The 17018-nt window shown below is 41.1% G+C and overlaps 1 protein-coding gene across 1 annotated transcript in view; it reads right to left on the bottom strand.

Moving 5' to 3' along the window:
- Positions 1-17: 17 nt before the first annotated feature.
- Positions 18-17018, bottom strand: part of esama (endothelial cell adhesion molecule a) — a 58141-nt gene continuing 41140 nt past the window's right edge. Inside the window, exons 2-7 of the mRNA XM_035178816.2 lie at positions 6943-7091; positions 4977-5175; positions 4745-4900; positions 3564-3686; positions 3301-3433; positions 18-2625 (exon numbers count right to left, since the gene is read on the bottom strand). Of these exons, the coding sequence (XP_035034707.1) occupies positions 2097-2625; positions 3301-3433; positions 3564-3686; positions 4745-4900; positions 4977-5175; positions 6943-7091 (1289 nt within the window). The 3' untranslated portion in view covers positions 18-2096. The remainder of the gene's footprint in view (positions 2626-3300; positions 3434-3563; positions 3687-4744; positions 4901-4976; positions 5176-6942; positions 7092-17018) is intronic.

The raw sequence follows: 17018 nt of genomic DNA, 5'->3' as shown, positions 1-17018 counted from the left end.
ACAAACGCACACACACATCTGATCATTTGTAGTTTAATTGAAAATAGCATACAAAGCATTTTCCATGAACATAAATATGGAGGATACAAGTGCACGCTGCACATTCATGTCCACAGTATAAATAAGCACGTTTGTCCACAGTAGTTGTACAATCCATCCTGACTCACTGACAGTGAACACTTCTTTACTCCATAAAACTAGCAACTATTTACTGCTTATAAACTCTGCTCATGTGCTCTCATACGTGACTGTATAAAAATAAAGGTTTGTCTTGAATACATCTTCATATTCGTAATGTACACTTTTTAAATGACCCATTCACCAGTTAACAGAGTCTATTAACTGTAGCTGTAAATGTGTTACTCATCAAACTGCCTTCCCTCGACACTTTCAACATCTAAGTCTTTCCCCGCAGCTGTGATCGCTGTCACTTTCCTGCCAAGCTCCTGTTGAACAGACAATAATACTCAGTGTGAGTCTGTCAAAGAAGCTCCGGCCCTTTCTTTCAGCATCATTGAATTTCACATGATCCATTTGAATATGGTTGTTGCTCTTGCTGTGCACACTAAGAAAAAGAAAAACAAACCTATGCTCCAGTGTAGTGACAAAACAGCAGTAGATGGTGATGTAGATCACTATCATTATACATAAAGTAAATACGTTTTAAAATCCAGATGATATTTATCTATATTTAGGCATTTGTGTGACTAAGAAGTGGACAGAATAAGATGAAAGAATGTCACAATGTTTGGATACAGTTGTGACTCTGCAATAAAAGAAATATAAAAACTAAGGAGACATTGTTAACAGTGTTTGAACTTTACTCCCCCAGCTTTAAGGAGGATGGTGTTATCTCCCCATACTAAGAATCTGTCTATTTATGTTCTTCATACAGAGAAACTCATATCAGCTTTTCATTGTCATCACATGGGAAAGATGTTTTCTCTGAAGCTCCTGAACCCTGTAGCAGTGAATCGTATATTAATTAAAACTGACCTAGGATCTCTTTATATACCACAACATACAGAGAGCATGTCGACGTAATGGAGTGATACATACTGAATGTCTTTGGTTCACTATCCAGTGTTGCAGGCGAACACATTACCTCTATAAAAGTTGTGGTCACCATGCTGTCTGTTCGGCATTTAACAGGAAATAAATATCATATTTACAATGTCAATGCTACTGGCAACTTTAAATTATTAAAACCCGAGTGTGGACTTGTGTATTAGCAAAGTCCTCACACTGCAGTTCTGAATGGTGCTCGATATAATAAGGAGCTTTGACTAATCTGTGTTTGAAGAATTGAGTCTGAGAGCGTTTTATAAGCTGAACCACAGACAGAAATGACGCCAGAAAAGGATTAGGATATTTTGCAATGGCAAACTTTTCCATTATGTGTATATTGTTGTCTTATCTTTTTTCCCACAAGTCTACTGCAGAAATACACTCATTACGACATAGATCTTCATATATTACAGCCGGCTTCACTGACTTCCCTTTGAACATTCACTGCTCTGAACAGTACTGATATAATGTGCTTACACCTATTTTGTTCTGCTCGCGTCCTCCTTCAGGTAGTTTTTGAAGTAACAATGACAAAGTGCAGCAGACCTGCGTCTTATTTCATCTGCATTTCTTCAAAGGCTCCAGTGAGCATTTACTTGCCGTTCACTTTGAGTCATTCGTTCAGCAGGAGGACAAAAACAAAATACATTTTACAACATTTAAAAGATACATTTGAAAAAATAAGATAATTAGAAATGCATTGGTAAAGTAGAAAAGAGGACACTGGACAAATGTATGAAAATCAGGTCTATACACAGTTTTCAATGTTCAGTATACAGTGCATACAGAATATAAAAGATGTAGGTATACTTAAAGCAAGTCAACAGTCAGTGTCTGAGAGTCTTGCCATGAAAGCTTCTTGAAACAAAAGCAGAAGTGAATAAGACATTTTCATCTAATGTAATTCTTTGCTAAATAGTAGTTTAAGTGTTCCCTTTAAAAACGGATCAGCAGCCGACCCTTTCACAGAAACAGCAATATTCCACTGGCTTATGTCAACAGCACTGTTTAGCCAGCGCTGGCTGGTGTTAGACCAGCGATCCGGCCTGGTTCTGTGCTGGCACCATAATGGGCACCCCTCCCATACGGGCGATGTTAGAGGCGGTCACACCGGAGGGCAGCGGTGGAGGGGAGGGAGCGGCCTGGAGCTGCAGCTGAGGATGGCTGAAGGTCAGTGGCAGCGTCTGGGCCTGGGGCAGCTGGGCGTAGCGCTCCGGTCTGGGTGGGGAGCCCCCGTTGGTGTTGGCCTCAGAGGGGCCGGGCTGCCCGCGTGGCAGGGTGGTGTTGTTGTTGTAGCTGAAGTGGGTGGGGGTGGAGGCTCCGTGATGGCGTGACGGCCTGTAGCCGGCCATGCTGCCAGTGGCAGTGATGATGGAGGCGGTGTCCGAGGGCGGGCGCTGGGGGTAGTGCTGCAGGTGGTGGTTGTTGTGGTGGTTGGAGGGCTCTTTGTGGTGCGGGCTGGAGGCGATGGACGACAGGGTGCCATTCTTGGAGATGATATCTGAGCCCATGCCGCTCTTAGCCCAGGACACACGCTTTGGAGCCTGAGCGTCCTCCCTGGAGGTGGAGAGGATGAAGAGGTTTGATTTAAAAAAAACTAACCATTAGCTGAATTTTAAAGCCACACTCAAAAAGGGAAAAAGGTCCAAGGCTTTAATATCAGATCATGAGGTAACAATGAAGCTGCACCACACAACAAACTGATGAAGCTGACCCTCACTGAATATCTGAGCTTTTCTCTTATTTACTGACATCTTTTCCAATCTGCATCATGAAAAGTTCACCCTGTGAAACAACCATCAGCCGCATCCCACTGACACTGAATCTGGTGACTGTGCTTTAAGGAATGCCCTTTTCTATTATTTCTCAGGGGATTTATCCTCCATGCATGAACATGCAAAGAAGTCACATGTTCAGAGTATGTTTTTCTGTTCATAACTAACTGATGCATTGTCTAAATAGTTTGCTTGCATTTAATTAGTTATTCATCGCATGAATGAATGCCATTTTTTTTACAGTGCACAAAGGAACACAAACTTTCACATATGCAACTTTGTTCAACAACATACATCTCTTAAATGTATCATAGCTTATAAAAAAACAAACTTTCACTTAGTAAAATGGCCGTCAACCATCTGTGTTTGGTAATATGATGTAACCATAGCGAACTGCTCTCATCAGTTATGTCCTTGTGACCGAGCACTAACCGCTGCTGTAACCTCACGAACTCACTTGATTTCGTTGGCCATGTCGTCCTCACTGTCTCGCCGCCTCCTCACCAGGAAAACGAGGCAGATGAGGAGGAGGAAGATGAAGCCGGCCACTGAGCCAATGGTGGCGCCAACGATCATACCCACATTGGTGGCTGTTGTCAGAAAACACACAACGGTCACGTGTCGCCAAAGCACATACATCTACATAACATACAAACTGTAGAGTTAAACAGCGGCAGAGTGAATGAAAAGTCTTTGCTGGTGTTGCTGTGTGGTACGTACATGAGACAATCTCCAGGTTGATGAAGCAGGACTCGGAGCCGGCTGAGTTACTGGCTGTGCACACGTACTTCCCCGACATGTTGCTGCTCAGGTTGCTCAGCTTCAGAGTGCCGGTCTTCTCATCTACAACAGCATTGAACATGGAGGACGACAGTCAAGCATGAACACATACAATTGGTTCTATGAGTATATGCAAAAATAGCTGTTGTATCAATATATTAATAAATCCACTACATAATAAAATTGAGTGATGGGTACAAATACTTATACCACACACACACACACACACACACACACACACACACACACACACACACACACACACACACACACACAATGTGATGACTTTTTTCTGTATTTGATCCCTTTCTTCTCTCCTGGTCTTCTCTCTCATCTCTAACCTCTCCACCTCTCCTCTTTGTCTGTCACTCTCTTCCCCCTCAAACTATATTCTTCGTTATGACATCATCGACTGTATCAGCATGATCACTGACATTCTTTGAATTCTCTGTCGGGGGAGTTGCTGTCTTAGTTTCTCATTCTCTTAAATAATCTTAATTAACCAATTTCAATATTGAGCTTTGTAATTAACTACACAATATACTGTCACAAAGCCAGATGGGGATATAATATATTATTTAGAAATGTGTGTGTATTGTGTGTGTGTACAAAATAACTCAATAACATATATGTGAATTTTTAAGGTCAAACACATTTTCCATCTAATTTACATCTTATATCGATCAGAAAATGTATTCCCATCATATGAGTCAGAAAATTACGTCGTGCATAATTCAAAAATGCATTTTTGGAGGCTGCATCATATAGGACTATAGACATTATGATCAATCTGAAAGTATCGTCATAAAATGTAGTAATACATTATCTTTTGCAAACAATAAGATTTGAGACATGATCTACAGTTTGTCGAGAGAAGCCAATCATTTGTCATCAAATAAAAAAGACATCATGTGGACATCATTATGAAATTGCGTTATCACAGTATTTAAAAGTCAGCATTGCCTGATTGGTGTACATACGGTGCACGTGCAGGGCACTCGTCACCCCTCTGATGCTTTTTATTTTAAATGAATCAATCGGGAGAAACACAAGAACATCCATAAATCTTCTGCTTCTACTTCTGAGTGCAGATAATGAATTTCTGATCAGGCTCCACTCACTGAGCATGGGTGAAAAGAAGACCTCCGAGGTGGGACTGGTCTTCATCCACTTGTACATAGGGATGGGTTTCCCAGAACTGGACTTGCAGCTCAGAGTCACGTTTCCTTTCCGCACTGGCTTCCCTGATAGCGAGCACTTAGGAACAGCAGGAGGGACTGAGGGGAGACGACAGGATTGTTAGATTGTACAACATTCTGTATGTCAGTCAGTTAAACAGGATCTATATCTTACCCTTCACATCCAGACTGAGTTCTTTGGTGAAGGCTTTATCGGACGTGATGACCTGGCAGAGGTAGCGTCCTGAGTCGGACTCCTGGGTGTTGTTGATGTACAGGGACACGTCCCACGAGGGCATGCCATTGGAGAAACCAACACGGCCCTTAAACTGGAAGTCCCCCACTATCATGGAGTCTTTGGTGTAGGAGATGATCTGGACAAGAGAGCAGGGAGCCAGTGTCAAACGTAAAGACATATACAGTAAGTAGTTAATGAGCAGAGTTCAGTATATTCATCTGGTGTAGGAATAATTGGAAAATGAGTTCCCAACCAGGACAATTCATGTAAACGCCATTTCAAGTCAGAGCCGCAGCTCAGAAAGTTTGCTGTCATCTCTTATAAACCAATGAAAATATTCTCACACTCAGCTTTTAGCAATTTACAGCATCCATGGTATTTTTACATATTCAATCTTAAAAAAACATGAACACACTGACGTTGGAGCAATGACTTCACACACTTTGGAAATAAGACCTTCTGAGGAGCATGTGAATGGACAATCTGATCAGTGCCAACAGAGGAACTGCTTTCATTAAGAGTCAAGTCAATATGATTGGGTTTGGCGGTTTATCCTGGGTCCAAAGTTCAAAGAACATAAAGGGATTTTAAATCTCAACACCTCTTGTTCAATAAAACTGTGACTGGCATTTGGTGAGATGCATTACAGAGGAAATCATTTACTCTTCTCACAGAATCCATTTGATTATTGTGGGAGGGGGTGATGTAACAAAGTGACCTATCACAAGGTATTAAACATACAAATGCAAACTAGTCAGAATTCAGTCTTCAGATTAAAAAAAAAAAAAATTCTGGTAAAGAGTATTTCAATTGATGATTCTGGCAATATTCAGTATTTTCATTATAATCAACAAATCCAATGAGAAGACCTGAACCGTATTGCCAGTGTATTCTGAGCCTGATGTATGATATGCCTCTGAGCCATGGAGTTCCATTGATGTCCAAGAACTATTAAAATCCCTTCACTGATGAAGAGGGGGACATGTTCCTTCATCCCCATGACCACACACACAGGCTTATTTTGACTCAGTACCACATATCCTGCTGCCCCTAATATGTGGATTAATCCACAGCTAAAAATAGTCCCCAACAAAAGCAGTATTTTATATATTTTTTCTAGGTGTCCCTTTGTCTTTGTCTCCATATTACTGGATACGGTAGAACAGATAATGTATGAGTGTTGACTTCCTCTCATGCTGCTGAACTGTGTAGCAAACTGATCTGGCTGGACTCTCTGCAGAGATCGTGGCAGAGCTTTGAAGCCTGAGGTTTTGTTCTTTTATTTACCTTTTTGGATACAAATGAAGGTAAAGCAGTGAAACACTGGATGTCTGTCCAGACGTCTAAAAAACTCAACTGTGTCTTTTCAAGCTCTCTGAGTTCTCTTTTCCCCGGCATTCTTTTGAAATGTGATCCTCTTTTGGGGCGTCCATCTGTCATAATCTGACCTGACCTGACGGATATGTAAGCTGAGCCACAGCCTGGTCCCAAGATAACATGTTCAAATAAAACAATATGAGGAGGGGGCTGATCAGCTGGGCTCTTTATGTAAAAACCCTCTGCTTCATGTTATGTTTAAGCAATGATTTCACCAAAAATCTGATTCCCGAAAAATACACCTAATGTCCTGATACAAAAACACAGTATGGTGCATTAAAGCAGTAAAGAAATAGTACAGTGTTTGTATGGATTAATTTCCAAGGGTTTACAAAAGAAAGAGCTTTGCCAGATTAACAGTATAAGAACAAGCAAAAATCCTTCATAACTGTAATCCCAGATATCATAGCCACAGATGGCAAAGTGTAAAGATTTCACTGAGGGCCTGTATATACTGCATGTACTGTATATGTATCACTCCATCATGTTCTACACATGAGTGTTTCCCCAGCGTCTCCTTTCTTACCAACTGGGTGTTGTTGGAGACAAAGGTCCACAGGACGGTGTTGCTGCTCAGGTCACTGCCCGTCGTGGAGCGGTACGTGGCCCTCAGCAACACCGTCTGACCCTTGATCACATCCATGGTTTGGGACATCTGGAGCTGGGCTAATACGCCTGAGAGAGTGAGACAGAGAAAAGAAAACTGTCAGCATGAGCCTTCTGCAAACCTACTGTCAATATGCTAAACTGTTATGAATCCGGATTTATAACTAAGATGAGTTTTATCTCATAATATGTCACTTGCATTCAGCTGTGGCTTCCACTAAAACAATATGCTGTCATTTAAAAAATATCCTAACCACACCTGTAAATATAAGATGAATATTTATTCCCAATTTCTTACAACAAAGACCAACAACCAACTGTGGTGAGGAGCTCTGACAACATCACCCATATCCAAATATCCAATCCTTAGCTTAGTGTTGAAACACATCACAGGAATGTCATCCAATGACACCCACGAGAAATATTTGAGAAAAATGTTTGAACGTTTTTAACAAAAAAAAGAAGAAGCTAGAAATGATCCAAAGCCCATTTATCATTATCAAACTCTCAGCTGAAGCTGTTCCTACCAACCAGATATTATATCCATGAAGCCGAGCACTTGAAGATTTCCTGGAGGATAAATCTTCATTGATCTACAGTAAACGTTTTCTGAGACGATGTTTTTCATCAGGCAACCGACCAGGCGAGCACTGAAACAACTTTAGTCTCTGATGAGCTACTCTGGTGAATCTCTGAGTCTGCATGTGTGCTACATTTTTTTTTTTACGTTCACTTATAATCTTCAAAATAAATACATGTAGTTTTCTGTTTACCGACCGCAGCTTTAAAAAAAATGTCATCTCTGGAGGATTTAATCAGAGGGAATTATATGTGACGTTGATATGTGACGCTAGGAGAGCAAAAGGTTAAAAAAAGCTTAAAGTCATAGTTCATGTGAAAACATAAATGTCTGTGCTGGTGCTGCTGTTAGCCGACACTAACTGGCGATTAAGTGCAGTGATCCTCTGGGAAACAATGTCAAAATATTTACCTCTGTACTTATTGACCTTATTACAAGAAAAGTATAAATGATCTTAGAGAGCATGTCAACAAATGACAGACTAAACAAGGTGTTGTAAAGGCATTTCCTGGATAAGATGTTCTTATATGATTGTTTCATCGTAGTGGGAATTAAACAAGTATTTATATTAACTAAGATTGTTTAGTTGATTCATTATCTCAGTTTAAAGTTAAACAGTTAGATGAATACATTAATAAGCAAAGAACAATCCGCTTGAGGTTGTAAAGTGGCAAAGTGAAACAGCGGCCAAGAGTTTATGTGGAGTGGCCTGATGTGAACTACTCAGGGCTCATTGGCAGAGTAAAATGTAGAGTGTGTTTATGGCCAGAGGGAGGCAGCAAAGAGTCAAAACAGATCTCCTCAGGAACAAATGTCAAATCAAAAACATTTTTTTATGTTACAGATCATTTTATATGATAAAAATACTTTTAAATGATTTGTTGTATTGTACACGTGCTATGAAAAGTTTGTTTATGTACGGTGACTGAGCTTCATTTCTGTTTACTACAGTTAAGGGTATTGAGGGTCAAATTAATAATGAATTGGATCAAGCTGTCTCTCTCACACACACACACACACACACACACACACACACACACACACACACACACACACACACACACACACACACACACACACACACACACACACACACACACACACACACACACACACACACACACACACACACACACACACACACACACACACACACACACACACAGCAGGATGACTTTATTTTTCCTGTATCCCTTTTCCTTCTCCATCACCCTCTCATAACCTCTCTCCTGGTGTTCTCTAACCTCTAACCTCTCATCTCTAACCTCTCCTCTCTGTCACTCTGTACCCCTTTAAGTTATATTGTTTTTATCAAATCCAACATGGAGGAGAGGCTGTCCGAGTAGCATTTGAACAGTCTCATATAACTTGCAGCGCAAAGTGTGTAAACGCGTGGGTGTGCATTTGTTAGAAAACATGCAATGTGAAGGTGAATACACATAAAAGAGATGGTAATTGTGTGTGTGTGTGTGTGTGTGTGTGTGTGTGCCCTAGTTGTGTGTGTTAACTTCTGTGACAGACATTACTAACTTGGACCCAGAAAAGATAAAGTTCTTAAATCTGCACAGGATCATGACCCATGCATACTTTTAGGCAAATTCAGCAAAACATTCCAACTAATTAATACCGTTGTTTTGGTGCCACAATTGTCACTAACAAGGAAAGGACTCAATGAACAGGAAGTGATGCAATGAAATGTAAGTGCTGAGTGTTTTCTGAACTGAGGAAATGTTCTGTCCAGACTCAACATCTTCACCAGCTGGACACTACAAAGAAGAAACTTGTGCCATGTCTCAGCATATTTCCATACTCACACTTTCTATTTTGAGGGCATAAGTGCCTTTACACTGGCAAGTATGGCAAGATGCAATGCACTATAAATACCTGGTGCACTCAGAATGGACTAAAAGTTGAGTGTAAAACGATGGACACATTTCCCCCTTAACAGTCGCCATCTTGGCTTGAATTAGAATTCCTTTTATTGTCATTGCACATGGCATGACAAAATTGAATAGCCATGTTACCATTCACTAGCTAGAATGTTGCTGGTTCGATCCCAGGCTCATCCAGTCTGCATTTCGAGTGTGATAGAAAAAAGCGCTGCGTACAGAAACTTGTACTTTAATCGATAGGACTGGAAAAGCACTTTATAAATATAGACCATTTACCAACTGTGAATTTCACTGGTGCTGCTGTAAAATGTGCTGTGCTTGCTCAAAGAGTTCAATGTTTATAATTTAGTGGCATCTAGTGGTGAACTTGCAAATTGCAGCCAACTGAATAGGCCTCCTCTCTCATCCAAGTGTGTTGGTCAACCTACTGATCCCTGATCAGGTAATGTCAAAACATGGAGGGCCCTCTCTAGAGCCAGTGCTGGGTTTGTTGGTTCTGGCTACTTTAGGAACATGGCAACATGGTGGACTCCATGGTAGAATATTTTAAATGCTTTGATTAAAACATAACAAAACAAATTGTGAAATTAAAATGAAGTGAAATACAACACACGTTGTTACATGCATTCCCTTTTATGTTTGCAATTAATGTTATTGTAAAAATGTTGCACACAGAAAATGTACTGAGGCTTGAGAAGACTGCCGCTGCCGCAGGTTCGGTTCCGACCCTTTGCTACAAGTCTTCTCCATTCTCTCTCCCCTTTCATTGTTCGATTCAAAAAAGGCCATGATGCCCAAAAATATCTTTTGAAAAATTGGTGAAGCTGCAGGATATCGAGTAAAGATAGTGGCATGGTGGGATTGTTCAATTAAAGTAGTTCCTGTTACAGTGAAATAATACTTATGGCATTTCATTTCCACATCTCATAATGAAAAAAAAAAACATTGGATCAAGATAATCAGCTTTGGAACAAGATTAGTATTTGAAAACAATTAGTTTTCAAATATCTGGTTTTATCTGGTATGTGTCAAATAAAGGATGTTACTGTTATTTTGAAGGAAAAAGCTCTTGTGTTTTTTAGGCACAGTTGAAATTAGAATTGCAACAATAAACCACGTAAAGAGATCTCTGCAGACGGTGGAGTAGATATCAGTTTCTCTGTCACCATGGAGACGGATGGAGTGGATAAGTGACAGTGACGAGGGAGACAGAGAATGTGGGGGATACTCCTACTTACAGAACATTGTTTTTAATGAAGAAACACGCTAATGAAGTAAAGGAGATGGACAGCGCTAAGGAGGAAAAGGAACATAAGTGGAGGAAGGAGAGACAGATGAAACAGGAGGAGAAAAGAAGGACAAGAGACGGCCAACAATAAGAAGAGTCATAGTGTCAATTACTCTTTAGACCCTAAGAAGATTTGCAGCAGCAGTGAGAGTAAGACCTCATGTCAGCGGAGGTGCTGACTGACGGCTGGCAGCTTGGAGCGGTGGATATGTAGAGATGAGAGAAAGAGGCTTAAACATAAATGTAATGAGTCACTGAGGAGCAGCTCTCAGATGATTGCAGTGAGTCTGGAACAGGCTCCACGGAAAGGCTCAGAGAGAAGGATGGAGGAATCGATGGATCGACACATGTGCTGACAAAGTCGATTGATGACAATAAGAATAAAGAGAGAATAAAGAAATATTACAAAAATAGTTGTAATATTAAAGAAAAAAGGCACAATATTATGAGAATAATGTTGTAGTGCAGAATAATAATGTAGTGAAAATGTTTTAGGAAATAAGCAGCAAGGAGAATCCGTTCGTGCTGACTGGAGTTTCACGCCTGGATCCAGAATCATGAACCAATCTCATTGTAAAAATATGAAACCCATTTGAATATCAGGCAGGAATAACCGCAGATCATGTCATAGTTTCATAGTTGAAACGTACTTAAAATTATGACTTTATTTTTGTAAAATTACATCTGTATTTTGCAATATTACAACTTCATTCCGTATATCTTTTTTTTTATTTTCTTCAACATGGCCCTAATAAGGCGTTGTATAAAAAACAGTCTCCTGACAGTAGCGTTATGTTCAGCAGGCAGGTTCATTTGCTTTTGGTGAGTAGAGTTTTCTTACTCACTATTGTGGATTTTCTTCTGACACAGCACTTCATGACCTGTAGTGTGCACACACAACTTCCCAACAGGCACCAACATCTCACTGGAGAAAATAGGCCAAATCTTCAGCTACTCATTAGTGTAGATGGGCTGCTCTTCATGATTCAGCCTGATCAGATGGGCATATTTTCCCCCATAAAAATCGTGCCAAGTGCTGCTTTAAGAAGATTTCCCGACAGAAATCCTCCCTGATTCTGATGAGAGTGCACCACAGCTGAGGAAAAGATGAATGAATGTTCGCAGAGGTGGAAAACAGAGGGATGAATAGAGAGAAGAACAAAGCCACGGGGCTCACATTCATAACATTCACTCTTCACTCTTAATTTGGTCAGTGAGGCTTAATCTTCCCCTCTGTGGCAGGTCTGAAATCCAGTGTGCAGGCTTCAGGACGATTGGCTTTAAATATTCCATGGTGACTGATGGCGAGGCAGATGGGAGCGAGTTCTCTCAGTGTAAAGACAATGCAGGGAGTAATGAGGTCTGGATGATGCTCACTGGAGGTAATGGAGGCATTTCACTAAGTCTGATTTAACAAGGTGTTTCATGGTTAGGTTGGTTCTATCTTTGTAGGCGAGCACTTATAACAGGATTTGTAAGAAACATGAGAGCAGGATTAAGGAAAACCTTGATTTGGATTACCTTGATTACGAGCATATGAATTAAACATGTAAAACAACAGGGAGGAAGTTGGGAGTGAATAATAAGAGCTGTTTAATGCTGACAGAAAACAGAGGAGAAGAACTTGCTTCATCAGCCTAAAGGAGGAACCGAAAGAAGCCTACTCGAACATATTAGTATCTAGTTTTATTAAAGGCTCTGACAATGTGTTTCCACACTCAGCTGCAATATGAACAAGGTTCTACATGACTGATTTTGAACTGAATTCGTAGAGGATACAGCATTTGACTGTGCTCTCCTCAGTGGTTTGGCTCAATTGAACTTTGGAATGCTAAACCTCCAACACATAGTAACTAGAATGCTACTTAATACCAAGGCTACTGCTGGGCCTCTGTAGAGGTAGGTGCTCCATTGAGAGACTCCATTCTAGTTTCTTAGCTTTTCCTCTAGTAGTCATACATGTTAAATATTTTAGAGAAATACTTAAAATCTGAACTGCTCAGTTTCTTAAAGTGGTATATTTACTCAGTACCAATTGATGAATACCATTCAACCATTCACACACACATTCATACAGTGCATCTATGGGCAGCACTTTTTTATGACAAGCAATTTGTGGTTGAGGATGACCCGCTCTACCCCCTGAGCCACAGCCACCCCTGTGTATAGTAAATAAATTCAAACAGGACATTTGCCAAATGATTTTTACAAATAAAATGAATTAATGAGTATTCAGCAGGAAAGCACAAAACTGCACTAGTTCCCTTTCTTTATTATATTTCTGTAATATTCATGTGGGTAGTTTGTACATATCTGGTAGGCTCTGTATGGTGGTAATATGCTGGTGACTTGTCCAAGTCAGCTGGGATTGGCTCCAGCTCCCCCCATTACCCTCGAAGAGTAAGCAGTATAGATAATGGTAGGATGGTCCTAACAGGCTTTACCTTGCTGTAAAATCAGGGTAATTAACAAATATAGATATTTTTGATATGCAGATTTGATCAAACTCGTATTTATTGTGAAAGAAAACTATCCTACGCTGTCCCATTTCATTCCATTCTATTCTATGTGTCATAGGTTACCAGTATGGTAGCTTTCGGGAGAAAAATAGTTCCAGTACAATTCTCTCTAAAAAAGGCAAGGATATGACACACGATCCTGCTTTTAACTCTCATAATATAATCTTGTTTAGTCATGTCAAGCTATTTCCTGGTAGTGAAAGAATGAGATTGGCTCCTAACATGCTGTCACTGAGAGCGACGGTGAAGCCAGACTGTTGCTGGGAGCGACGGCGGTAAAACCGAGGTGTTTCTGTGGAAAACAACCTAACAGGACGCTGGTCACACATTATTCATGTGTCGGGGTGTGTTGAGAGTCTCTCTGTCTTGTGTATGTGGTTTTACTGTGGCTGAGGACTGGCAAATACAGAGCAAGGACATGAGCCAACATGCGATTGCTGAAAAACATCTGATGAATCGGCCTTTTCCTCCGTCAGAGCCAAGTGTGTATAGCAGACATGAGTCGGTTGGCATTCCTCAGCGCGCTTAGGAGGCACAACACAGCCTGTTCTTTCCCTTGATGATAGTTGCTGCCTGTGTGTGTGTGTGCAGGTTTCTGTATGTTCATATCGCCTAATTACAGGAAACACTTTAGATTGAGCCTGTTTACCTCTACAGGCCTCGGTGTAGATGAAGCAGAAGCCACGCAGCCTTTGTTGACGGAGAACATAACTAGTGTCTTTCATGCTACAAATATGGGCGCGGTGGGCCGGTCGCTTCCTCCCAGAGTCTTATCGGCTACTTTGAGTAAACTTCTACAATGACTGAGGTGGAGAAGTAGTTGGAAAATAAGGGCATCATATGTAATCTATTGTTAGTTTGTTTTTCTGCATTTTAATTTGAAATACGTCAAGAAGCTTGAAGTGAGTGAAGAGATGAGAGGATGATAGGATGATAGGATGAGGACAAGGGTGATTAAAGACAGAGTGGTGGGGGGGAGGAGGAAAAGATTATATGATCTGGATGATCAGCAGTGAGAGGGGGTTCAGTTTCAAAAGATGTCGCCCTGGAGAGCGACAGTCGTCTCTCTGGAGGCTGGGTGGAGATGTGATGCTATGTGTCCTCATGCAGATAAACTACTGGAGCCAAACCCAACCCAATCATCCCAGATCTGTCTTTGGATTGGTGGGGGCTCCTCTGTCAGCAAAGTGTAGCAGCAAACATGTAAAAATGGTAAATGGTCTGTATTTAGTGAAAGCTTTTCTAGTCTTGATGACCAGTCAAAGCGCCATCCATCCATTCACACAGTGCATCTATGTGTAGCACTGTCTGCATCACACATCCCTCACCCACTGCCGACACAGCCGTCAGTGGCAATTTGGGTTCAGAATCTTGGCCAAAGACACTTCGGCACGCAATATGGGGGAAACTGGGATTGAACCACCGACATTCTGGTTAGTGGACAACCCGCTCCACCTCCCGAGCCCCAATATAAGAATATTTAGGCCATTAGCTCAAATGACGGAAAGCTGTACCACACTATTTTAACATTTAGAGGAACGTCTGCCTGGAGCAGGTTGTTTGTCTGTGTCAGGAGCCTGACATTCTCTGAGGTCTGTTACAGCAGCTGTCAGGCAGATGGACAAGGTTCAGCGTCTCAGACACTCTGAGTGTTATTTCCCACTGACATTGGACTTGTTTGTTTGCCTCATCCCTAAGCTGCAGTTTCCTTCCTCGGAAGTGTCACAGGCTGCATCAGATGTGTGTGTATATACATGTGTCTTTGCAAACATGGTGAAGGATTTCCAGTACTGTAAAGTGAGGACAGTGTGATGATGATGTCTTGTGTAGTTTGAATTATTTAGTCAAACAATAGAAGACCACACAAGCACTGCTGAAACACTTTTCACCTATCACCTCGAACATGTAAAAATGGGCATCATAGATTTAGAACAAACTACCCTAATAAAGTGCTGCCACGTGGTTAGAATTTATGTCAGTGGATATGTTTTAGTTAGTTGATAAGCCTTAGAAGTAATTTATTTTCAAAATAAATTGAATTTGTTATCAACAAACATTTTTAAAATTCATATTAGATACCATTCACAAGAAAGACCTGCATCATAGTGTCTGGTTTCCAGATGCGGCACACTCACTGAGACAGAAACAGCAACATTTTGAGACTTGAATTTTTCAAAGTGTGGTGTAGGTTTGTTCCACTGAGATCCAGGAGTTTTGTCAAGTGCAACATTAGCGGCACATTTACACACACACAGAACAAAAGCATTTCGTCGTGAATAATTGATGGGACAAAAGTGAGAGCAGAGGAAAAAGATGCACTACTGAAACAGTGTCCCAGTCTGCATGCAAATCCAGTCCAAACATCTATATCCAAAGTCATTCAGAGTAAATAGGTGTTGAAGTTCCATTAGGGGGTGATGCTTTAATATGTACACTCTGTTTTGAAAATGTTTTAAGATGTGAATATTTAAATAAACATGGAGAAACAGGAAAAATAATCTAGGGTTTGGACTAAAAACCAAAGAATGGAAGTGTGTTGAACATTTGCCAAAAAATTGACTGTGGGCCCAACTATTGACCAACCTTCCTTTCAATCAATGGTCATGCTCAACTGACTCCTCTCTTACACAGGAATAATGCAGAATTAGTCTCACTACAGCGAGAATCCAAAAATCTATTTAATCTCAACACACACACACACACACACACACACACACACACACACACACACACACACACACACACACACACACACACACACACACACACACACACACACCATGGAGCATCTCATTCACACAGGACTCAGGGCTGGAGAGCGAGGCAGAGCTTATCATCTGATAACTGTGCGAGTGACGCTCCTCTCAGTATAATTAAAGCTGGGACACAGCGGTGGGACTCTCAGAGAGAAGAATGTGTCATCTCTGTCCTCGAGCTGCAAAACTACCAGCCACTCATCAGTCGGGTACATCGAGAGAGAGAGAGCAGAGGAGAGGAGACGAGACGAGAGGAGAGGAGAAGGGAAGCATCTGCTTAATTGGGGAGCAGAGATAGTGTGAGGCCAGGAGGGTCAGCAGTGTTTGTGTGTGTGTGCAGCGGCAGAAGTCTGCATGTGTGTTCACATGTTTCTGTATTCCTTCTACCTACATTGCACACTATATGATAAGATACACATCTTCAGTGCTGGACTCTTTTGTCTCCCTCGACAGCTCCAAACGTGTCTTGGGATGCATACTGAATGCTTCGGGGTCTGACTTCATCCTGCACTCTGACTGCTAAACATGCAGAATGATAGCGTCTGCTGCACAGTGTGGAAGGTCCTGGTGACCTTGCACATGGTGTGACAGTACGTACATTTATCATGGTCACAATGTTAAATATGGTATGTATACATGCACATAATAATGTGGCAGTGCAATCAGTGACCTTCACTGTTAACATGTGACATGCACGCATCAGTTAGATTTTGAAAAGGACTAGTCAGTAGAATGACAGTAGAAAAGTTGTTATCAACACTGGCCATAAGCCAATCAGATGACTGCTCCTCCATGTTTTGTTACCATTTGATTTCATAATCACTGCCTCTCCATGGAATATGAAAATCTGATTAATTGCAGGTACTCAGATTCTCAGCCCTCTAAAGTTTAAGGTCCATACTGGGGTGGCTCAGTGATTATAGGACAGATTTCCATGGAAAATGGTAGAGATGGTGCCCAG

This window comes from Hippoglossus stenolepis, chromosome 15, assembly GCF_022539355.2.
Source record: "Hippoglossus stenolepis isolate QCI-W04-F060 chromosome 15, HSTE1.2, whole genome shotgun sequence".
Classification (NCBI taxonomy): Eukaryota; Metazoa; Chordata; class Actinopteri; order Pleuronectiformes; family Pleuronectidae; genus Hippoglossus; species Hippoglossus stenolepis.
This window is presented reverse-complemented; position numbering and strand designations above follow the sequence as displayed.